Source organism: Triturus cristatus, chromosome 3_2, assembly GCF_964204655.1.
Source record: "Triturus cristatus chromosome 3_2, aTriCri1.1, whole genome shotgun sequence".
In the NCBI taxonomy this organism is placed as follows: Eukaryota; Metazoa; Chordata; class Amphibia; order Caudata; family Salamandridae; genus Triturus; species Triturus cristatus.
The window spans coordinates 71973928-72000181 of record NC_140584.1 but is presented as its reverse complement, the minus strand read 5'-3'; the positions used below and the strand labels follow the sequence as shown (position 1 = coordinate 72000181).

General features: G+C 43.4%; 1 protein-coding gene across 6 annotated transcripts in view; it reads left to right on the top strand.

The window, feature by feature from the left end:
* GRAMD1B (GRAM domain containing 1B) overlaps positions 1 to 20746 on the top strand; it is a 950052-nt gene extending 929306 nt beyond the window's left edge. For all 6 annotated transcript variants that reach the window (XM_085647254.1, XM_085647256.1, XM_085647255.1 and 3 more), the window contains one exon: positions 12758 to 20746. In XM_085647254.1, the coding sequence (XP_085503380.1) occupies positions 12758 to 12847 (90 nt within the window). In that variant the 3' untranslated portion in view covers positions 12848 to 20746. The remainder of the gene's footprint in view (positions 1 to 12757) is intronic.
* The last annotated feature ends 5508 nt before the right edge of the window (positions 20747 to 26254 follow it).

The window sequence follows — 26254 nt, the reverse complement described above, 5'->3', positions numbered from 1 at the left end:
CCAACACTCTTTATAAAATCATATAGGACAACCATGGAATGGTTAAATCATTAACATCTATTAGATAGGCAGGGTGACCATGAGCTACGTAAATAAAACATGATTTTTAAATAAGGAAATTCTGTTACCATCTCAAGTCTCCTTCCTTTGATTTGTAAGGAACTAGCTTTACTCGTTTTACAACCACACATCATGTAATGGATTTTAGAGATATTTGTCTCCAGATCCAAACTATCCATAAAGTGCATACAGCTATATATTAGGCCTCTCAAGCCATTGGGTGTGTGCAAGAGCAAAACCGCATTATATGCATATAATAAGGCTTGCATCGGGGGATGGTTATCCTTGGGCATCTTCTGCCCCATAGAGATTATACGGTCATTCAGGTCGTTGGTATATAGCAGAAACAGAATTGAGGCTAAGACACACCCTTGGCGCACACCTCAGTCCAGCTCAAACTTCTCTGTGCATTCTCCCTCTACCCCATACCTTACAGAAGCCTTAACCCCAAGATGTAGAGTACTTAGGAAATCAGCCAATTCCTGGGGCAAACCAATATAGATAAGAATATTCCATAATAATACCAATTGACCCTATCAAAGGTGATGCTCAAATCCATAAAAGATAGAAAGAGGGGGCCCCTTTTTGTCTGCTGTATATTTGCCAATAGTTAGATGGAGGTTATGGCACTGTTCCTGGGTCCCCAACCCGTCTCTAAAGAGTTTTACAGTTAATTTGAATATAAACAAGGCGAAACCACAGACTTGTCAAATTATCGATAGTAAAGCTTGTGTGATAAGTTTGTAAACAAAAATGTTGAAAGAGCGCACTTGCAGATTGTATTCAGTTTGAGAATTTTCAGAAATTATTTCATTCTCAAACATTAAGTTATGCCAGAAGTCACACTGATCCTAAACATGACTCTAGAAAAAGTAATGGCCATCATGAAAAATGAAAAAAAAGTATCATTGGACTATATAAAGACAAGAAATACAGGTTTGCCAGACCCTATAGCCAATGGAAATAGAGGTTCCCAATGGAAGTAATTGTAGGAGAGTAGGACCTGCTTCACGTGGTTACCCTCACTTTCTGCTGCTGTAACACTGTTTTCGACTTTAGTCTGGTTGGGGCCCTGCTATTCAGGACTCCAGCCTAGCTGCTTCCTCCCTAAATTGATTCCATGTACCTTAGGTACATCACAGATTTGATACTGAGGTGCCCTTATAAGTCCCTAGTATATGGTATACTATGTACCCAGGGCATAGGTGCCCCAGAGGCCTACCAGGGGCTAAAGCATGTATTATGCCACCCCTGGAAAGCCCTCTAAAATGACGACACCACAGGTCTGCTACTGCAGCCTGGGTAAGGTGGTGCATGCACCCCTTACAGAGATATAGGTTCACTATATCTCACCTATCACTGCACATAGAAACCTATCAGTCACCCCCATGGCAGGCCTTATCAATCCTGAAGGCCGGGTGCTTGGTTATATGTGAGAGGGTGCCCAGGCATGAGCTGAGCCCCTCTGCAGCCTTCGGAATCTATCCTCCGGGGTTGTCAGTAGTGCAGCCTGACCATATACTCTTAAGTGCATTATAACTAAAATGGTTAATGCTAACTTTGGACTGGCTGCACGGAAACATGTCGTGTTTGGTGTCAAACACATTGGAATCATACCCCCACATCAATTACTGATGTGAGAATATGATCTCACCCTTCTAGAGGGAGCGACATGACAGCACCAGTATACCCGGTACCAACTTAACAGAGCCCCGGCATCACAAAATGGATGCTGTAGCCACAGACATGGGTCTGGCCTCCTGCTGCTGACCGAAACTCTGGCAGGGGAGGCCTGGACAATAGGTTTCCTGTCACAGGAAGGTGTAACCACCTCCCAGACAGGCTGATGTGTATTGAGGCTGGGTGGAAGCACTCTCAGAGTGCTTTGAAGTCCTGCACTGGGGGCACATTTGGTGTCCCTGTGCAAAGTCCAGCTCAAACCGGTTCAAGGGCTTCCAGCCCCTGCTCTGGCACGAAACTGGACAAAGGAAATGGGTGTAGCCACCCCTCTTTCCAAATCCTCCCATAGGTGGGTCTCCTGAGTTAGTCCAACCCCTTTCTTAGGTATAAGTAAGGAACCCCTGGCAACAGGACTTTAGATATCCCTGGACGAAACTCTGCAACTGAATCCTGGAACTTCGACTCTCTGTTCAAGACTAGAGGATGGAAGAAATCTCCCTTGGGGTCAAGGAGTGACTCCCCTGCTTGGCAGGCACCAACGAAGCAATTACCAGTCTGCCTCTCCGAAGCTCAAGATGGACTCCGAAGTACCTGCAGCCCAGGAAGAGGATTTCCAGACTTCTCAGAGGCCGACCCGAGTCCCCAGCAAAGCTGAGACCCGCAGCCCTCGTAAGTAACGTGGAACCGGAATTCCTGGTCACCGTGCACATTTGCAAGTGCATTGACGTCCCGACGTCTCTCGAAGTCGTGCTTTGAGTTACTTGTAGCCCAAGCCCCGAGCACCATCTGCACCGAAGATTGTGGGCCTACACTCCACGAGTGTTCCGTGAGCCTGCTTCTTGCATTTCAGCTCGAGGCTCCTTCACGATTCCTGGTCCGTCGACTGGTGGGTCCCAAGAAGGCAACTCTGATTTTCCTTGGGCTTCCATGGGGGCTCCAGACGTGCCCTGACTCCCCACCACGTGGTGAGTCCCTCAGACCTTGCTGGTCTGCACCGAAGCATCTATTCTCTTCCTGCGTGGGTTGCTGTTGCCAAGGCTTGTTGTGTCCAATCTGGGCACCGATGCTGCAGCACTCGACATCCTTCATGGGACAGCTCGAATCCAGCTCCTGGTCATCCTCGATGCCTCCTGGTCCTCGTGGCTGAAGAGTCAAGCTTCACCTTCTTCACCTGAAGTCACCCGACATCGTTGGGCATTCGCCTATCGTGCCCCTGGTCACTGGCTAGTGACCCAGACTCTGTCCCCTCTGCTTTCAGGTTCTTCTCGACTTCAATCCAGGCTTGAAACTCTTCGGACACTTCGCATCTTCCCGGCAGCAGCACTTCTTTGCCAGCTCCCATTGAAAACGACGACGCGATCCGACACCATTTGACACCTATGCACCCGGCTTCCCAGGGTGAGGTAACTAGAGTATTCTGGTGCTCCCGTTGGTGTTGACCTTAGAACTTCCTAAATCCAAAAGGGTTTGGTCCTGGCTCATCTTTAAGTGTCCCTAATCTTTAAAAATCGAACCGCGACTTTCCCCATAGAAGCTAACGGGAGCTCGCGGCTGTGTTCTCATACTGCACACGGCCCCTGTGGGTCCCCTGTGTCACTACCTTGGGTGGTTCCTTGGGGTCCCAGTGATTCTACAGGCTCTAGGCCTTGTCTAGTTAAGTTGTGGTTCTTATACCACTAGTTTAGTATATGGTGTGGCTCGCCCCTAGGGCCTGACGTGTATTTGTGCTATTTTACTGTAATATTTGAAGTGTAACTTATGTGTTTTGACCTCTAGCCTCATAAAGAGACTAGTAGGGTGTGTTTAGAAATAAATACATATATTTTATATATATATATATATATATATGGTGTGGTTGCCTTTCATTTAGCCATTCAAGAGATTATAGACTGGTAAAAAAAGCTGCTTTACATTCCTTCAAGACTTAGCTTGAAGGCAGCTCTCCATAGCTACCACTAGGATAGCTTTCAATAAAGGTTGTCTTTAACCTATCATCAATAAGGGGTTGTTTGGACTGGTACAAGGTGCCCACTATAACTAGTGGACAGCATATACCAGGCCAACTTCTCACAGTAATGAGCTGTGTTGCTACTCTACAGTAGAATACAGGCATTATACACTGTTCCATGTGTGAGTGCATCTCTAAACATTGGGTCAATACCAAGCATGTACAATATTGACCCATAGGCAGAGATAAAAGAAGCAGTATTTTGTGGCCTATTCCGTCTTGGGCTTCCTGAACAGACAGACAGACACCATGGCAGAAGGACACCATCTTGCCAATCATTTCCTTTTAACACTTTCAGGTGTGTTATTTAATTGGGTTCCATTAGAAGCAAACGCATCACACAAAATGCAGCGATTTGTTAATGAAAGTGCAGAAGTGGAAGCTTTCAGGTACATGCATCAACCGTTTTTGCGAGCGCAAACGGTGCGATTCGCAAAAATCGGCCGTTTGTGCCCGCAAAAAGGGCATTTGCGATGCATCAAGGTTCAAGGCACTCGCATTTTGAGAATTCGCAATTAATTGCGATTTCTCAAATTGCGATTGCATTTAAGGAATCGCATTTTGCGATTCCTTAAATGCAATGCAAGAATCACTTTAAAATAGCGATTTAGCTACTAGGGGGCGCAAATTACCATGAAGTTGAACTTGATGGTAATATGCAAAAACTTTAGAAAATGCACTAAAGTGCATTTTTCAAAGTTGTAGGTTACACACACACATGTCCTTGGGGCATGTGTGTGCGCAACATGTGTGCACAGAGCAATTTCAGGGGTGCAACAGGGTGTCCTTTGGACACCCTTGCACCCTTGAAATTGCATGTGCAATTTGCGAGTACCTATTGGTACTCTCAAATTGCACATGCAATCTCCCATTCATTCCGGTGGGCCTGTAGGCCCATAGGAATGAATGGGAAGCCATTCCTTAATTGCGACTTGCAGTTTGCGAGTCCAAGTAAGGATTGCTTAGGAATCGCTATTTTCATAACGAGTCCTACATGCATAGGCTTTTGCGAGTCCTTAATTGCGGTTCCTTAATAATCGCAATTAAGGACTCGCAAAATCCTAGCTTGACGCATGTGCGTGTTTGAGCCTTATTTACAAGGTACATTTGGTTGTAAATATATGTTTATGACTGAATATACTCTGTGTAAGCCTCCTGGGAATTGACTAAGGAAATCTGACAGGTGTAAGCCTATTTATGTGTGCAGAGATTCCCTTCCCACTAGTGCAAACATCGCCCCCATGAGCAAAGAGTTCTCACCACCTGCAAATCCCACTTGAGGCCTGTAAGTCGTGATTAATCTAAAGAGTGGTTAGTCTTGGAAGTTTGTGAATAACAGCAAGCGTGGATGTTTGTTGTCATTTACAAATTCCTATTCTTGCCCTTCTCACCCCGGGAAGGATCAGATTTCCACTCCAAACAAGGGGTAGAGTTAATCTCTTTCCAGGTTAAGAAGAGAAATAGACCACCTCCAGATTTATGGTGGTGTAGAGAAAGGGTTTTTCCCATAGGAAAAAGTATCTTCAGAAAAAACTAAAAATGCATGTTTTGCACAGGCAATCATATTTTTCCTGTGCGGAGTAGGATCCAGCTGGTAAAAGGCACATAACCTTCCCAGGAATATTCATAAATATTTCTTAGCATGTTTGTGCGTGCCAGGAAGTAGTAAATCAGTATTCGCATGTAGATGTAAATCTGCAAGTGCGTTTTTTAAGCATTTTTGTCTACACACTTACCGCGCACACTTTACTATCGATAATTTGGCTCGTCTGTGGTTTCGCCTTGTTTATATTTGTAGAAAATATTATTCTGTTAAAAACTTCTAGCCACAGATTCACCATCTTTTGAATATTCCCCACTGTGTCAGACTAGATCCGGGATTTCTTTTCATAGTGCCTCTGCTTGCCGGAGTGTACCGCTGTGCTGGCCTGCACTGATGCCCTTCTGCTGCAGAAGTGAGTTCCTGTCCTCTGGAAGACACCTCTACCGTGCACTGATGTCACTTCCCTTCTTTCTGCACCTCTAGATGTGAATTTGGAGCTTCTCTCGTCTCAGACATGGCTTTTTGTGATTTTTGTCTTTTGTCTCTCAAATTACAACAGTGTGCAAGGGAGCTGGCCTAAGACAAAAGGTTTTAAGCCCTGTAAGAACTGTTGCAAACAGATATCTGTGGCAGATCCCAACCAGCTTTGGCTCTAGTGTCTGGGGTTGAACCACAACTCCAAGATCTACAGATACTGCGCATCGATGAGCATCAGGGAACACAAGGTAAAACACCTATGTTGCCAAGTACAAGTAGATGCAGCACAGGGACCGCTCCTAGTTCAAGGCTTGTTCCCAGTCCTGTTTCCGTTTGCAGAGTCGATGGAGCCTCTCTCAAGGCAAGTCTATGTCACACTCTAAATCTTCAGATAAGCACAAGAAACACAGGAACACGAAGCAGAGTACCCTCCTTCACGCCATTCCCACTCCCCAGATGAATCTCATGGGCAGTACCTACAATCCCGTTCCAGAAGTTGGACAACTTAGGAGTTGGTTCCGGCACAACCCAAGTTTATGAGGCCTCCAGCCATGCTGCACACGATCAAAGAGTTTCTTCACTACTTTACCAACTCCCTCTGGCGCGCCTTTGGGTGCCACGGAGCTAAGAGGCCTACCATAGGAATTATCACCAGTGGGCTCCCCTTGGCACCAGCTGGATCCTCTGGGCTGCCTCTACTTTCAACTTCAGTATTCAAACACCTCTGGCACCCATACAGACTCCAGGCCTGGGTACCTCGACGCTGATGCCAACTTCGCCATCAGAAAGGGTGGCCACGATTGTCCTTTCAGACTTCATGGCCAGTCTGAATTAGCCCAATGTCAAAGCTGAATCCGACGAGGTTCTGCACTTACCTTACCACTCTTTACATTATCTTTTTGAAATGGACTCTGATGATGATTATGACTGAGTTGATGAGTTCGGTAAGCCCTATGCCGATGACAATTGGTATGAGGGCCTGCAAGACACTAGTGGGCTAGACACTTCCCCTGAGTCACACCTTTGTTCCTCTCCTGGCCAGGCCATAGAAAAGTCTGCATCTTCACCATGGATATACGTACGGTGGCCTTGATCTCAACCTCCTCACCCTGGAGGGGAAAACAAACGTCCTGCAGGAATTCCTGCAGCCTTACCAGACTGCTTTTGAACTTCTCTTACCTTTTAATGGGGCATTGACAGACACTCTACCAGGGGCTTGGGCTAAGCCTTTTACCAGTCCTCCTGCTAACTGGCAATTTGCTAGGCGCCATTGCTCCTTGTGACCACTGGCCTTTTTATTGTATCACCCTCCTCCTGAGAGCCTTGAGGTGCAGTCCTCCTCCATCCGGATCAACTCCAACAATTTTTCTATCACTTCCCCTGACAAGGAATCCAAGTGAGTGGAAAAATTTGGAAAATACCTATTTTCATCGGCCAGTTTTTCCCATCAGTCAATTAATGCCTGCTGTTTGCTGGGCCGCTATACTCATGCCTTCTGGATCACGGTGGTACAAAAGGGGATGGTGATTGACGGAGCATCAGAACCAATCAAACACTCACACCCAGTCAACAGATCTGGGGTTTATCCATCACCGTTCTTTAGCCCACTCTGCCACCCCAGTTCAGACATGGCCATATGCAAATCAGTCTGACCCTGTGCCTCATGGGAACAGTCCAGCCCGAACTGCCAAGCCATGCCTTCCCTGGACCGGAAACAAGCTTCCTAGGACCGGTTTCTGGCATTTCAGCCGTCTTCAGCCAGGCTTGCTTGAATCCAGTGGCAAAGTGAGCAAGGAACTCACGTCTGAGCATACCCTGCCAACTTATGGCGAACAAAGCGGTACAAAAGGGGGTGGTGATGGACGGAGCATCAGAACCAATCGTACACTCACACCCAGTCAACAGATCTGGGGTTTATCCATCACCGTTCTTTAGCCCACTCTGCCACCCCAGTTCAGACATGGCCATATGCAAATCAGTCTGACCCTGTGCCTCATGGGAACAGTCCAGCCCGAACTGCCAAGCCATGCCTTCCCTGGACCGGAAACAAGCTTCCTAGGACCGGTTTCTGGCATTTCAGCCGTCTTCAGCCAGGCTTGCTTGAATCCAGTGGCTAAGTGACAAGGGACTCACGTCTGAGCATACCCTGCCAACTTATGCCGAACAAAGCGGTACAAAAGGGGGTGGTGATGGACGGAGCATCAGAACCAATCAAACACTCACACCCAGTCAACAGATCTGGGGTTTATCCATCACCGTTCTTTAGCCCACTCTGCCACCCCAGTTCAGACATGGCCATATGCAAATCAGTCTGACCCTGTGCCTCATGGGAACAGTCCAGCCCGAACTGCCAAGCCATGCCTTCCCTGGACCGGAAACAAGCTTCCTAGGACCGGTTTCTGGCATATGGATCACGGTGGCGCAAGTCTTCCCATTTGTTTCAAAAGACCTTTGCCTTGTTCTGTCACAGGCCATTCAGGATGGTCGTGATGCAGCCAAGTTCACAGTTGTTCGTGGCTTGGACACCACTGACTTTGTTGGACTGGCTATTGGAATATCAATGTTGACATTCATCATAATGCATGGCAATGATCAACTGGGTTCTCTGGCGATGTCTAGTCCTCCCTGAAGGACATGCCATTAATGGGACTCACTTGTTTGGGGCAGTGGCATAACAAAACTTGAGCACCCCCCATGCAAAGTTCACGGAGGCGACCCCCCCTTTCTAGCCCACCACCTACCACTTTTCTTGAGGGGGGGCCCCTCACACCGTGGGGGCTTATTTTATGCCACTGGTTTTGGGCATAATGTTGATTCTACCTTTGAAAGTTTCAAAGAGAATAGGGCTACCGCTCATTCTCTAGGCCTTTCTAAAGACTCTGATCAGCAACAATTTCAACGTACCCCTCGTGGCTTTAGTGGAGGCATTCCCTGCTGCTAGGCAGTCCCTCCCCAACAGGCAATCTAGCACATTAACCGAAGAGGCAGTGATCCCCACCACGGCCAAGGTCAGAGTGTTGCTCAGTCCACTACCTGTCTCCCTCAGCCACACCCGACAGTCTACTTTAGTGTACCCTTACAGGGTCACAGCCACCTGGTGGGAGGCAGTGGTAGTTGCTGAACCACATTTGGCTCCACGGCAGACCCCTCTCCCTTCCCCACCCAGAACTGATAGTGGTTATCAATACATCGGTTCTAGGATGAGGTGGAAATCAGAGGCCTCTGATGTCTGGCAAAGTCCCAGCTCCTCCTCAAACGTCTGGATCTGAGAGCCATCTGATTGGTGCTGAAAGCCTTCTTGCCATCCGTCCATCAATGTAAGGCTGGGACAGGTGCTCAATGACAACACCATCACCACTATCAGGAGTAGGCACCCTTCCTCTCTCCCCTCCTTTTCGGTGGGAAAAGTTAGCACAGCTCAGAAGATGTGCCCAACTCTGCCAACCCAACCCCTCAGGTGGGGGAGGCGAGGTGAAGTCCATTCTTCAGTGCCCACCATGTTGCAGATGGTAGGCACTCTCCAGTCTATTAGAGGATTAGGGAGTGTGCCCACTCCCCCACGTAGGGTGAGCACACCAAGGATGTAGTCACCCGAAGGTCAGTAGCCCATTGGCTACTGACCTCGAGACCCCTAAAACGCCCCCGAAATACTAGTAATAAAGTATTTAGGGGGCAGCCGTGAACCAAGAAGGCAGATTCTCACAACCTACGAAGAAGAAGGACAAAAGAAGACGCCTAGCAGAGGAGACTGCAGAGATGAACTGACTTGACCCAAGCCCTACCGGCCCGTCTGCAGGTTCCAGAGATCCTGCACCAAAAGTCACCTTGTCCTGCAGACAGCGGCCTCCAGAACCCTGGGAGTACTGACTGTCTTCAACAAAGACCGGATCTCCTGTGAACAGCAGCTCTGTTCAAAAGAAACTCCCAAGACAGACTCTGAGCCTTCTGAGAACAAAGAAACCTGCCGCCTGGAACCACCACTGCACCCGACGCCTATGGGCCGAATCCGGGTGGCCCACTAGTCCCAGCTATGTCTCCCAGCACTCCAGAGTCCAAGTCCACTGTGTGGGTTGACCCCTCCAAGACTTCCCGACGTCGCCTGCAGCCTCTCCACAGAGACCTCCCTGCAGCCTCTCCACAGAGACCTCCCCCCAACTGCGAATGGAACGTAAGGTGAAATCCGACCTCAAAAAACACCCCTGCATCAAGCCATCCTGCACCCTGGAGAAGAGAACCCGAGGTGTACCTACGTCCCGAGCCCTCCAACTTACCTGCTCAGCTGTTGGTTCCTCCTGGAAGTCTTCCTTTACCGAGCCTGCAGCCAAAATCCAAAACCGGCAACTCCTATTGAAAACAACATGGCACCCGACGCCAATAGAGCACCCTGCACCCAGCTGCCCCTGTGCTCCTGCGGGTGCACTTTGGGTGCTAACTCAGATTCCCCTTTGCCCTGAACCTAACACCAGGAGCTTTACTCCACAGCCTTGTGGCCTGCTCGTGAGCACCCACCAATCGGAGGCCCCCCTTTGGATAACATTGAGCTTCAGCACTCTGCACCTGACTGCCCTAGTGCCACTGAGGGTGTTTTGAGAGTACATGCTTGACCCTGGGGAAACCCTGGTTCTAACCCCAGAATACCAACTCCCACAAATAAATTCTTACCTGCAAACCGATAACTTCAATTCCTCCCATAGGATTGCATTTACTGCTTTTCCTGGAATATTATTCTAAGTGTGGAGTTGGTTTGTATTAAACATTGAAAATCTGCATATGTGTAAAAACTGACTCATTTACCTTTTGTCTAGGAAATGTCTCACTGTGATATCTAGGCATATCACACCGATTAGCAGAAGTAACTTAAAAGGTAATTTGCACAGTAACTAAAAAGTAATTTTGAACTATTGACTTACTTGTAAATGAATCAACTCGATTTGAACCTGCATTCAACTGTAAATCTCTGCATAAGATTTTACAAATCATTATTTCACTTACCTGCACCAGGCTTGACTTGGTTCTAGAAATAAAATAACTAATTAATGTTTTTATATGAGCAAATTGGTCTGAGTTCAGTCTTTGAGTGTGTGACATAATTTCTTGTCTGAGTGTATACAACAAATTCTTAACTCTACCCTCCGATAAAGCCTTACTTCTCGCCCACATTACCACGAATAGAGAGTAAAGTGCTATCTACTTTTACCTCTGCCTTCCTTTGCGGTTTCACTGGACCCCACTATACCTCATTTTAGTATAGTATATACAGAGCCAGCTTCCTACATGTGGTTTATTGATCAGGTCAGTATAGGAGAAGAAAAACTTAGGCTTTTTATATCCAAATATAGAGTAGTTTGTTGCCAATCTTCATTTTTTCCCTCCATTCACACTGATAGATCTTGTGAACTAAGACACCACTCATTCTTCTTTCAGTATATTATGATTCTGGTACTTACTAATTGAATGTTTCTCATTTGGTTCAAACGTTAATCAATATGTTAATGATCCTATTCATTTCATAATTACTGGACTTGTTTGCATCACTTCTTGATAACGGTTGCATCCCCAATGCTCTACTTTATATTAGATGTATGTCGATACAACGCGAACCAAAACAACGTATACTTTTACATCGTTGTTTTTAGTTTGCATGTACCGTTACTACGCACTTTATAATTGCGGATACCATTAGTTTGCATTTCTTTGCAAATGCATTAAAAGTGCCATTACATCGGATTGAAATACACCGCATAGTTTAACATCACTTTTTTTCTTTTTATAAACAACCCAACACTTAGAAACTTAATAACATATGTTTTAAAAAATAAATTAACACCCCAACACTACACTAAATACTAAATGCAAATACACTACCCTACACAACACAAACTTCACAACACTACTCTAATCCCTCAAACACTACCCCCAGCACGGCCCTACCCTGTGCCCCAGTCCTGCCCCTACACACAAACACTTCCCTACACGACCCACCCGACACTACCCTAATCCCTAAATGACTACCCTACACTACTCAAACACCACTACACTACCCTTAACCCTAAAACACTTCCCCCTGCAAAACCCTCCTCCGACCCTCAGTCCTGTCCCTACACCCAAACACTCCCCTTCACGACCACCCCAACACTACCCTGGACCCTAAAACACTACCCTACACTACAGAAACACCACTACCCTAAACCACTACTCCCTGCACAACGCTCACCCTTCCCCAAGTCTGCTCCCTACACTACAACACTACCCTCCACGACACCCCAACACTACCCTAAACCCTAAAACACTACCCTACACTACACAAACCCCACAAAACTACACTAAACCCTAAAACACTACCCCCTGCACAACCCTCCCCTAAACAATACTCTACCCTAAACACTACCCTAAACCCCAAAACACTACTCCTCAAACACAAAACTACCCTTATTCCTTAAAAACTACCCCCTGCACGACCCTCCCCCTACCCTACACCCTTTAAAACAGCCCCTCTAACCTCTCTCTCCTCGTGTCCTCTGTTCTCCTTCCTGCGTCGTCAGAGGGGTGGTGATCGTTGCACGTCGTAGTTCCCTCACAACTATGTGGTTCGCATTACAATGCTTGAATTGTTACAGCGCATGCGATGTAATAACATGCGTGGAAATGGCTGCGCATTGTTACAGTGCATGCGTTGCAACGCTTGCGTAGTAATGGTACGCGGTGTAATGACCGCATACAAATGTATGTTTACCTTTACATTATGCTTCTGATTCTGTGTATGCCTTGGAATGGTTGTTTTGGACTTTCCTGGCAGCTGTAAGTGTTGGTGGACCCATTGGAGAAACCATAGTCATTTATACTGCCAATCTCTACTCACATGTCATTTCGAGAATTTTTATGTAGTCCATAGTTCACACTAGGTGATGGCATGCACAATTGAAATAGTAAACATTGTCAATCATTACTTATTAGAAGCAGCTATTAACTTTTGTATGTTTTCCCCACAGATGAAAAACTCTCTCATCAACCTTCAGAGCGGCATAGGAGCGCGCGATTACGGGCCAGAAACAGAAGACAAACGGAACAGCTATCATTGACGAAGCTGGACTCAGTCGGCCAGAGGATAGTGTGCAATATGTGTATAAAGATGATATAGATATATGTATACATATATATGTATATATATATATATATATATATATCGATGAAGAATATAAAATATATTATATACAGATTTTAAAGGAAAGCTTCTGTGCTGGATTGAGGGCATCAGCCTTTAGCCCTCCTCAGCATGACTTCCCAGGGCTGACGGCTGGGAGTTCTGGTATTCTCCTGCCATTCACCAAGAAACTGGACAGGAGCTGCCAGATGGCCGGTGCCTACACATGCAACCTTTTTTTAATTCTTGCTGTTTTGTTCTCTTTAAAGATGGAATTGCAATGACAAAATGCCTCTAAGAATGAATTCCCCTCCTTCCATCCCTTCCTCCTGCCCTCCTTCCAGTGTTTCATTTGCATTGTTGCCTCTACCTCCAGCCCATGGACTCTGCTTGCTCCAGGAGCTGCTGCTATGGCAGACTGATGGGACTTACGGATATCAGGGGACCAACCAAAACTGCTGTCACACAGACTTCAGCGAAACAAGAATTGTAACATTCTCAAGACTCACAATGAACTTGTACTTCTTGCAGTTACCAGAGTTGTGTGAGTGGGGAAGCAAATGCCCACTAAAAAGCACTTTTTATGGCCACTTTTAAACTATAGACAATGTATTCATGGGTGAGCATAGCCATATCCAGTTTCTTTCTCGTGAGCAAGAGTGGGGCAGTGCCCTCCCTCGCTTATGTTTGATATGTGGTTGGATCATGTACTGCTTACTGGTGCATTCATTGCACATGCACATTTGCCCAAATATTAGGAAAGGTTTTGGGTGTATGTTTTCAGAAGAACACAAAAGACACAGAAGATCATCGGGGCACACAATACATTTATCATTCAATGTTTATCATTAGGAATCCTTCTGCCAAGGGTGTGCAACATGCATCAAAGTGCAGTTTCTTCATGTGGAACTACCATAATTTGATGTAGGGCTGGTGAGGTATGAGGACTGTGGAATGTCAGTAACCTATTATTAATACCTATGTTCTGTTGAAAAATGTTGATAAATCTTTTCATATATAGGGAAATGTATTTCATTCCGAATAAGAGAAGCACTTCCAGCCTATTGTAGGTATTAGAACTTTCTAATTGCCTACAGTGCATAGCACAAGACGTCTTCATTATCATGCTTTAATAGAACCATTTTGAGAATAGTATTCTTTTATTGTTGGCTTTTAAAAATGTATTCATGCTTATTATTTTGGAGTCGCTGCAAGGACATGGGGATGGCTATTTTTACTGCGGTTTTACTGCTTTTAGATCACTATTTGAGAATCTTTGTGGCCACAATGCTATGCAAGTAAGTCTAAATTATAATTGGTGATAGTTTAAAGTTTGCTAAACTTAAATTCTGCCAGTGGCGTTCACCAGTGGGCAGAGGTTTTTGCAAGTGTTTGCAGAGATATTTTCTGGAAAATGTGTAGCTTTCACTGCTCTTTTTATGCTCATAACCTAGATTTTGCAAGATATTTCACTCATTTGTAATCTTCACAAACTTCATGTAGATCATGAAGTTAAAGAAAATACTTTACAAACAATTTAGTTTCCCCACTTCACACACCCTCTGTGTATTTATTTCATTGTCAAGAGGATAATGTGAAGGGCGCGCAGTATTGAACTGTGTAAAGGCTCATTTCCTATCTGAATTTTACTCTAGCCCTCACTTGATTTGCTGTTAATTTCTATTTGCTGCTTTGTAATTGGGACAGATAAACCTGACTTTTACAGCAACAGACAGATTTGAGAAAACAAGAGGCATGGCTTAAAGTTGGCCTACAGGTACAGTATGACTCTGCCATATGTTTCTCGGACAGTTCTCCTTAGAGAGAGCAGAGCAAACTCATCCAGGCGAAACATGCCTTATTAAGTTCAGAATCAGGATTCTTTTATTTACAAAGATTAGCCCACTTTGCTGTGGGTTACTTGTCATTTTTTCACAAATAACACTGACATAATCTTTACTAATATTATCAAGTTTACAAATTGGTGAATATTCTTACCAGGAAATATCCTTGTTGTCCAAAATTGCTTGCACAGGTGTCTCACTCGTACAGCTTTTGTTTAAACTCTTCTGATTTTCAAGTTTGTTTGTAAATGGTTGTGATATTTTGATTTGCCAGCATTAATGTTGTTGGTTAAAAGAAATTGGGACAACAATTTGAAAAATATTACAAATGTCCTTAGTTGGTGATGTTACTGCAGATTCTAAAATATGGAGTTAACATACCTTACATTTCTTGATTAGATGACGTGGAGCTGCTGCTTTTTAAATATATTTGAAATGTTTTGATAGCAGGACTTGGTGGTGGGAAAGAATGTTAGTCTATGAGTTGGTGTTACGTAAGTGTCCTACATTTCCTAAACTAAAAGTAGGGCAAAATCTTGAGTTCTGAGACTGACTATGATTTTTCTTAATTTCTGAGTTTGTTATTGAATGTTAGCTTCCAGGACTGATGAGAAATGTCCCTGGTATTCCAAAGTATGACGTTAATGGGATAAGTTTATTATTTGCCTGATTAGTGACGATATTCCAAATTTTGCAAAGTTTGTAGTATTTAGGGAATGTTCAAGGTTTCATAATTTTTTAATAATGGTATTGAAATCCCAGGGTTTTGACCTTTGTGGGTGATGATACTACTGACTAAATCAATTGTTGGTGAACATTCCTGAGTTTCAAAGTTTAATATGTGTGGGAATATTTCTGACTTTGAAGGTTTGAGAATGTTTCTGAAGGCTTCCAAAGTTTAACAGTGGTAGGGAATACTTCTAATGCCTTAGGTGTTCTGTGATTATTGCAAGTGTCTGTTCTTCATGCTTGAGGGAGGTATTATGTTTAGAACATAAAATAATCCCATGCATTGTCGTGCATTGGGAGGCGGCAGAAGCCTGTAGAGGCTTCTTTGAACAAGAAAATGGAGATTGTATTTTTTTTGCTGTCCTAGTGTTTTTTTAATCACCTTGGGGCACAGATTGGGTTTCTGTTAAATGCTCAGTTGTGGTGACTTTATAAGAATTTATAAGAAGTTTTGAAATAATCCATTCATAGTTTTCTTGTTTAAAACCATGACTTTCCCAGTAGATTTCCTATAGTGTAAATGTTGTCTTCCTATTCATTCCCTTGACTGCTTGATCACTTTAATTAGAACTCTATCACAATTGCTTGCTTACCATGTTAAGCTGCTTCCCATACTATTAGTGAAATGACAATGTTTTGAACTTGGTTGCTGTGGATGGATGGAGAGGATAAATTCACAAAGTTGATGGAAGTGATTTTTCTAGCTTTCCATGTCCCTTAAATGCATTGTATGTTTTCGATAAGAAATCTTTGTATGATAATTGTAATCCTAATTATTGATCTGGACATTCTTGCCTTCTGTTGTTCATGTTAATTTTAGTGCCCTCTGTGCTATCAACTGGGCACCCTATTCCAGCTGTTATGTTTCTTCTGTCACATACATGATCCAAACTATTGCTAAATAAAGTACAAACTTAAGTTGAAAAGATGCAGAGGGTTAGAAATGCAACCCATAAAAAGGGAGGGAATAGCAGAAATTGTGAATTCTGGAAAGGAATACAAGTTCAAAAGCATGACAATAGATTGAAACATGAAAGAATGGAAGCCTATTTGCCTGACCCATCGAGACTAATGGTGGTGTATAGACGGTGGCAGATGGGATACTCTGTTATAGCATGGCTTATATGCCATCAGTCATACTACAAGTGCCATAGATGATAATGCACCTGTGATATGGTGGACAGGACATCTACCATTTTTGGGACAGAGTATACATCCACCAAATTGGAAATAAGGTCCTTTATCTTTTCTCACTCTGATATGGAAACCAGTGGGTGTCAAAATAGGCAACTAAATTGTTTGCATCTCTGTGTGGGACATGAAGCAGTGTTTGATTCTGTCCTCCCTTGTTAACCTTAACCTTAGTTACTCTCTCCTTCTTGTCACATGGGCAATTCATTTGACCATACGGCACTTTCTCATTCTCTTCTTTCTTTCCTAGTTATGTGGTTCTCTTTAGAAAGATCCCCACTGCCTCGTGGCAAGCATCATTGCACATCGCGTAAGGTAGAACAGGTTTTGCGCTCACATATGTACAAATATTGTCTTTCGTCTTCTGTCAATATTTCCTTGATAACCACATGACTGCATTGGCACATTTCCTTCGAGTGCTTTTAAAAAATGTAACTTTGTTGCTACCCCGGTTCATTTAGCGATTTCAATATTTATCCTAAACTTTCTGGCACTGTATTTCTTCACCATTACCACATACATTCTGAGCTTGAAATTACTGCTCTCCTTTGTGTATTCTTAGTGTAATTTCCCCCAAAAGCTCTACATTCTAATATTATATTCTCTCAAAATCTGGCATATTTTCGGATTGTAACTGCCTCTCTTTTCTTGTGATCTGTAGGCATAATCTCCTAGAACAAACTCTGCACATTCATATGGATTTAATGTCTTCTTCTCACTTGCTTTGAGTTGAATCATATTTCCTCATTACCTCAGTGCTAACCGTATGTTTCATCATGGTTATTTCCTTGTCATAATGAGATTGCAGTCTTTCATTGACAATCCTCATTTTGGGGGCAGTGATGTTGCCTCTGTCTGGGCATTTTCTAATTCTAATTATATTTTTGCCATGTGCATTCAGTTAATTCTGCTTCTTTTCCTGGATTTTAATCCATCTGCCTTACACCCATGTTTTGAAGATTGGGCTCATGTCCCTCTGCATTTGGGATATTGCTTGCTGCTGTACCCCTGTTGAGTATGCAATTTCAGTCTTGCCTTTCTTTTCACTAATGCAAAATTGTAGTCTCTTTTGAGTGCATAGTTTTAAACTCTGTATTCCTCTTCAACTTAGTGGTTATAGATTTTCCCTGTTCCTTATCTTTTCACTGATTTCTTATAATTTGTCATGTATCCTTACTGCTGTGTTGCACTCTTTCAATCTCTCCTCTTTATCCCTTGTGGTTGATATAATTAGGATTTCTCTCATCACATTGATGCTTTATTTTAAAGTTTTTGTTTTATTTTATGTTACACTTTTCCATTTTGCTTATTAGGGGATTCTTGCTTGCTCTCTTGAAAGGAAGCTAGATGTTTCATTTGAGGATACATTTGTTTGTGCCTGCTGAAGTTGTACTGGAAGGATGAGGTTGGGCATAATTGCCCCCATTTTGGCACCTTCATTATGTGTGTCTATGAACACCTCAAATTAATTCATCTGAACTGGATTGCTTTATGCCACTTTACCCCTCCAAGAGGTCTTCTCTCACTGATGCAAACACATGCAGTTTGAGGTGAGAAAAGGTTGGCGTTGATGCTTCAATGTTGACATGCTAATGAAAAAGTATGTCTGGTTAGAGGAAAGTGTGATACATTTGGAAAGGTGAAGTTATTCTAGATTTACATGCTGTGCACCTAGTCTGAGAATCATTTGCATGATCAGTGGTTATCCTGAAAATGTGGTAGGGATCTAGCTCCTCTTGGTCAACATTAGTGAACCCCAGATACAGCAATACAGTAAGAACTCCATATATACCTTGAACGTGCCAATCTTGCCGACTGGATTACTTTAAGCGGAATATACAATTGTCCAAGGTTAGAATTACAAGCATTTCATGAATCCATTTACTACTGAAGTGAAACAAAGATGTGATTAACTTCTTAAAAGGCCTTAAGTGTATTTGCATCAGCATGTGAAGAAAAATCAAACTGTGCAAGTCCGGACTATGTAAATGAAGTCTCCTATCTATTGTGTTCAAGTGGCATCTCCAGTTCCAGACACATAGCTGCCAATCCATAGATTGTGTAAGAAAAGTATGGATAACCAACAATCACAGTGGACATTGGGGGCAGAATTCTTACTCCCGTCCGACACTGGGTCCAATTTTCATATTTCTGTTCTGGCGTTATAGCTTAGTAATATGCGTGGCTTCAGAATTTAGAAATATAAGTGAGACCCACATATGACCACTCATAAAATTAAGTTAATTTAGCTTGGAACTTGTCCAGTGTGGATATCTTAAATGTCCATTTGGGGTATTGTTTTCATATGAGAGAGGTGAGAGAGCGATCGTTGACCAATGAAGAGTTCTAAATCTAATATAAAGTGGCACATCGGACTACAGTACGTTCTTGACACTATCACTTGCTGTAGCATGATATCAGTAGCATGGTACATAATTCTGGTAATTATGTATGAAAACCGAAGTGAACCGCTGGTCCCTCTAATCATTCAGGGTTCTCCTTCTGTCTTGCTCTCTTTCACATTTTCCACTTACTTCCTCTCACTCTTTCTCTGTGACTCTTTTTCCCTAGTCAGCCAATCACCACATCTGTTATTTACTTTCTATTCCATCATTTCTGTTGCATCTTTGTCTTTCCATCTGTCTCTATATCTCATGTTCCTGTGTCTTGCATCCCTCCATCTTCATCTCTGCTTTTGCCACACTCCACCACTGTCTCTCCCTCTCTCTTCTTAAGCCTCTCATTCCTTCCTTTGAATCCCTCCCTACTCTCTTAACCCTTCTATCCTCCTGCTTATGTTTGCTTTCCTATAGACTTGTCTTCTTTTCAGCCAAGAGGTTGAAGTCCTTCATGTGTCTCTTGTAACCATCGATCATATGTATTAAAATGTGGCATGTATCATGCCACTGTTTGCTTCTAATTGTTTTACCAGGCTACTAGGCTGCATACATAATAACCAATGTTACTCTGCCATCAGGAGGTGTGCTACTGTAAATCACCCATCATCCTGTTTTTCTTGTGGGTCAGGGCTTACATTACCCATATCTGTCCTTTGACCCTACAAAAATGGTGCTAGCTGAGAGACAGTGGTCTCTGTTTCACACTCCTGGTGTAGGTAAGTGTTAAAAACCTTTCGGCATGCTTAGCTTAGGAATTTCCTAGCTCTATGATTTATTGTCATCTTACACTGGCTGTGTTGTCATAGGGCCAAGTTACCTCCATAGTTATGGATTGAAGTGAGGCAGTAAGTCCATCAATGAGGTAACCAAACATAGGTACTTTGCACCAAATTAAGCATGGGGTCATTTTTGGGCCTTGAACTCCTGTCAGCTCACCCCTATCTTGTCCCATGCCTTTGGTTAGTTACACACATGCCAGCCACTGCCTGGCTGTAAAGGTCCCGTGTGTTTTTTTTACCCGCAAACAAATTTTGATACTTATTAAAAATCAGATCTTGGGGTTTATTGCTCTGTGGATTTGTTATATAGCAGACTGCTGCTTAGAGGAATGCTGCATGCTAAGACTTGTTTGAAGAACTGCCCTCTTTTTGCAGATACTGTAGGATAATTTATGGAGATGACTTCCTTCCAGTTTCCATGTTCTGAGGAACTTCACATATACACCGCTCCTGGCTTCTCATAAGTCTGTCTCCGGGGCTGCTGCTTTCGACTGGGCACATGATTTCTCTGAAAGTTTCGAGGGAGGTACCATGTCCCCTGTCAGTGGCAAGCTGTGATTGGTACATGGAGGTGGGATGGGAGGAATAATGGATGACCCAACCTGCGGGTCAGGTGGTCTCTTCCATTCTCAGGCAGGGCAAGAACCATGCTCTCTAATGTTATTAAATTCTTTGCCTTGGAAAGTAATCACCAGGAAGGGCAGTTTTCTTCTTGAGCTGCCTGACTTTCTGTAATTAGAACTGTAACAAGCATTGCGCTGTGCGCATAGTTTTATGACATGATGCTCCTTTCTGCTAGAAACTAGGAAAAAGGCTACAAAGCCAAAATGTCATGTAAAGTAGCTAGAGTAATGGAAGTATGAATAAAAACAAGTATTGAACCAGTGTAATGAAATGTCTCTTGAGTTTATCAATTGTTTGCCTATTATTCAGAACCACTGATTCACAAGACCATTGGTGTAAGAATTTTATGAAATCCTCATCACGTTTTTTGTATGAGGGTAATGTCATGCTATCTAACTGCAACTGAAGACTGTAACATTAATAGCACAGATCTTACATGCAGTGTCATATAGGGTTAGACTTTTATTCCAGCTTAGAGTTACTCTTGAGAATACATTGCTTGTCCAGGTTCAAACTTACATGTGTGGTTACATGTATACCCAATTTATAGTAGAAAAGTGTGTGTATGGGTGGGTGCATGTGTGTGTGTGTGTGTGTATACACAGTAATGAATCCCACAAGTCCTGTAGGGGTATGAGATGGTTACAAAACGTCTAAAGTCTTGAAATTCACTAGTCTAAGGTTTACCTGCTTCCTCATTTCCTGGTCACCTCAGTAGTGAACCTGCTTCTAAATAAGGGCAACTTTTGTCGCTCTAATGTGATGGATTATGTGATAGGGTTGCTTTGGTAACTTGACAGATACGGTTTAGGACTTTTTGCATTTTGCATCTTCAATATCTTCCTTTATGTGGTGTTTCGGTTAATGTGTTGGTTTTTACTTTAATACACTGTCATTTTGCTCTATGATATATTACTCACATTTTCTAGTAAAAACAGGTTACAATCAAATTAATGTTAATTAAGATGCATGACCATGCCAAAACTGAACACCCCAAAAAATCAACCTTGCAAGAAGAGCACACAAAAATCGGAGTAATTTTGGGGTGCATGATGTTTTTGATCCGATTTCCTTTTTCTGATGTGTTACTTGCCCACCAAAGAGATCTTCTTAGGATGCACTGGAAAATACCTTTACTTTTTTACTTGTTTAATCACTACTTATCTTGAATCAGATAATTTTAGGTCTTGCCTGCGTTGCAGCGCATGCGCTGCTCACTGGCGAGAAATTTTTTAGGTCTCGCCTGCTTTGCACCGCATGCGCTGCTCACTGGCGAGAATTTTTGTCAGAGAGGGATTTCAGAAAAGGGCTTTAAGCCCTGCCCCTCATTTCAATTGGCTGGCGTACCGTTTATGCTAAATGGTGGCCTGCCAATGGAAATTAGGGTTTTTGGGGGACGCCCTTTCGCCTCCATTCCGACTGGGTCGCCTGCTTTGCTGCTGTCGCAAAGCACTTTCTTATTTTTATGGGGCTATGTGTTTCTAATTAGAAACACATGGCCCCATAAAGACAAGAGATTGATGCTTATTTTATATTAATGCATATTTCTGTGCATCATGCTGTTCTCATCACTGCACGAAATAAATGCTACAAGTAACGGTACTGGCTTGTTTAACTCATTTCACTTTTCTCTGCGATTTTTAATTTTTTTTTTTAATTATCAAACTACTAGATTTCTCTGCAATTCTTAAAGCGCGATGCAAAAATAAACAAGTGGCTGCTGAGCGCTTGTGGTTGTATCTAACAAGGTTTTCAACAAAAGAAAAAAAGTCTTTTGAGCTGCTTTAAGGTTCATTGCGGGCCAGGAAGCCGGAGCTAAGGACTGAATGTTGGATTTTACAGAAGCAAACATTGCAGCATGGAAACGCTTCCCAGCCGAAGGAAGGTTATTTACCCAAGTTCTGCTCTTGTGTTTTTACAGTTATTTGATCGCATTTGTAGCACTCAGGTCTATTGGTTTATTAAAAGCGGGCTGCCGTCGCTGCTTCTTTTCCGGGCATCCCTGTGGCATGCAGAGTAACAAGAACCGCAAGCAGTGAGCTTTAAAAGAGCATTCACGGGGGTAGGAAATGAGATTACCGATTGAAAACGCATTCAAAGTCTTACACAAATTTGCTTTGCATGCATTTTTTCAAGGCAGGCTCTGCAGACTCCTGTGCAGAAATGCACACGATTGTTTTTCCTCAATAAATACGCCTCGGGTCCTCCTCTAAATTATTAGATGTAGCTTGTCAACCCGTTGAAGAAGAGAAAGCACTGCAGTAGATCTCGGGCCATCCTAATGTTTTACACGGCGATAACGTCCGCATATGTCTTTTAAACTACAAGGACAAGCACCGGCATGGACTGTAGTTCATGAGCTCAAGGGTTTGCAAGAACTGTGCACATTGTGAACTGGACTCGTTCATTTCCAGTCTTGACTTCCAACTGTAGACCATGGGAGCCGACGTGGAGGGGTGGTATGGTTAGGATTCACAGTTCCCTTCATGAGACCGAGGCATTAGGATTCTAGTCCGACGTTGGTTTTTTACAAAACAATGCATTCTGGGAGCCGTAGTCTCTATCAGCCACAATTTATAGCTGCAGTAACGCCTAATAATAACAGAGCTCCTACGTTTCCTAGGTCCGCACGCATGTATCGCATTGGACTTAATGAGCTACTCCTACCTGGGATTTATGTACTAATACACTTTGAAAGGTAAGGCCTGCACGATACAAGTTGTTCCCTGGTGGTATGAAGCTTCTCTGTTTTTTACTGATCAATTTTGTGATTTCAGACAACAGGAGCGCTGATGAAAGGGAGCACATGCAACATTTTAGTGGCAGAATGCAAACCCAATCGATCCTCTGCAAAAACAGAACGTGTATTTAACGTGGCTAAAGGTGCGTTGGGACACAGGGAGAGATCACAAAAGGTTTGGATTTTCCCAGCCGGTCCAGCATGTGTAGTCTCCCTGTGCCTATCAGACGAAGCCTTCTGGTTGCACTAACATTGGAGCTCAGGCGTAGTTTGCTGAAGGGTCTACCCGAGATTTCCCAACATAGAAAGCTGTACCTATGCGCCCGCCAGAGCCTAGGAACTTCTTGGAGTTCACAGATCACAAGATCGCCTCAAGCTGCAGGCATATCAGTAGTGTTTTGTTTGTAAATGGCAGAGTCTCAGCTGCAGGAATGATTTTTCATCAAGGATAGGCGAGCGTGGGACTGCAATCCAGCGCCTATGGGTCGGAAAGTCTGCTTCCAAGTGGGTAGATGTGAGGGAGGAAGGGACACTCCGACCTTACATTTACTGAAGGACGAACCCCTTCTTAGAGCCCCTGCAACTCCACATTTCCTACTGCTGGAAGAATTAGCCCCCCCCGCCCCACTGAAATGTTTTCTTCGCCTCCCCCGAAATTTGGCTCTAGTTGCTCTTCTGATCTTAATGCATCCATAGCAGGGAGCTGGGGGAAGGGTCACTGTTGTGAGGGGGCGGAGCAAGGGGGTTCAACTGGTGTCTTTTTTGACATGTTGCTACTTTGCCTTTCAGTAACGCTATTCCCTATACTACAAATAGTGAGAGGCTACAATGTTCCTGAAATTGCAAGCTGCGTGCCTCCCACCCAGCAGTGCTGCGTGCTGTGGTCAGCACCCTTTCAAATAATAGGTTAAAGGGGACCCGCATGGACCCCGCGCGCTGCCCTTTACCTCATACGGACCAGCCTCAGTGAGCTGATCTCACTAATGGGTTGCTGAACTGCAAAATCTGCCATTGTGTTTTTTGAAAGTCACCAAAACGCTTTCTGTCCCCTAATATCCATTTTCTGCCTCTGACCATACTACCCTGTGATGTCTGAGAACCAGTGACTCATAGCGAGTGTGGATTTGCAGCCCAGCCCCTCCCTCCTCTTTGCTCCCCGGCTAAGAAAAAGCGTGCCACTAAAAGAGAACAAGCATTTGCAATGCAATAGGTCTCGCATTTACACGAATTTGAGCTATTGACATTGCAAATAACAATGCCTTTTATATTTGTTTAAGTTTTAAAAACATAAATAAAAGGCATTGTCATTTACAATGCCAATAACTTTAACTCGTGTAACTGCGAGACCTATTGCATTGCAAATGCTTGTTGATTTATTTTTTTCAAATTTTTGGTATGGATTGGTCTAGAGGAGCTATCCTCCCCCTACCACTCTCACACAGCAGGCAGCATAGACTCTATATTTCTGCTTCAGGCCACTAATCTATAGGAAAATATACTTTTTTGATAGCTGAAATCCGAGGCCTATTCGAATGATGTTTACCAAATCTTCCCATGAAATTCTATATGCATTGAACCTGGCATTTTAAGGCATGGTGAAAATATTTTTAAGGGATAAGGCAACATTTGTGTTTCCTCCTTACATTCCCTTTGTGTTACGACCTCAAATACCATCAAATACCACTTTTGGGATACAGAGGGCTCTGATTTTCTTATGCCTTTTTATGTTTGCCTCCATGTTTTTAAACTACTTACAAAAGGATGTTATATTCAGGGAGGTGTAAAATTATTGAATGGTAAAGTTATGTAAAAATGACAAACTTGGCAGCTTCATAAAGTTACAAAGTGTGTTTTTAGATATGCAAACCGTCACCCAGGTCAGATTTTCATTAAAATCTTGGCCCTATGTGAAAAATGTGTACCAAACATTCTCTACAACTTATAAGGGTACCAAAGATTGATCTTTAAGGTTGGGTAACATTTTTAGGGAAATATCCGAAATGTGTCTTTCCCCTTCCTATTCCTTTTAATGACAAAGCTACAAAATGCTCAACAAATTTGTTTTAAATCTGGAATACAGAAAAAAGTGTTGTCTTTCCATTTTTTTTTAGGTCTAGCTTGACAGAACAACATAATGTGATCAACCTAAAAAGAGCTTTCAAGAGTACTACAGAGAGGGGATTTTGCTCACCCACATGTTGGTAGTCAGGAGTAAAAGTTTTTATTGGGCATAAGTTGTGTGCTTACACAGGAAAAAGTGCTTCACCTCCACTCAGCTGTGATTATTTTGGTTATTTATCCAGCTGCCGGAGCTTGAACTTTCAGGGGCACACACATATGACATTGTAATGCTGTTAAAGTCTTAGATAACTAGATAATTTACAGTGTTAGTTTTTCTCCAGCAGCAGCACAGATGGGAGGAGAGCTGTCTTGAGGAATGTACTGCAGTCCCTACCAGCCCGCTCCCCTTCCATCAATAACTTTGGACTTCAAAGTGCAGTTCTGTGTTTGAGAGCAGTATGGCATGAGCAGGACTACACTAATTTACATGGAATTTTAGGTCTGGCTTGACGGGGCAAATGGCGCTCGACCCTATGTGATTAACAAAACAGATTTCAGGGTACTACTGGAGGGGGACTTAGGCATCACCCACATGTTGGTTCCCTTGAATACAGGATTTGATTGGGCAGAATGTGTGTGCTTCCACTAAAGAGACTGTTATTGCACTTTTAGGCTTGTTGCAAAGTTTATACTTGATACAGCAGGACTGAGTTGGTTACGGTGACCAGAAAATGATAATAGCTAGTGGCCTGATTTGTTTATTATTGAGATGTTATGACTAAGCCTAACATTGACCTGCGTAAAAACATATGTTAAAGTCAAGAGGTTATTTAAGTGTGGAGTCTAATTACTCTAGATTAAAGCCTGCAGTCCGGTATTTTGTTGCATGGAATCTTGCAGATTACCACAGTAGGCAATGCTTTAGGTATATGTGACTCCATGTGACAAAGTGTGGATATAGAAGTTGTGCTGTTACAA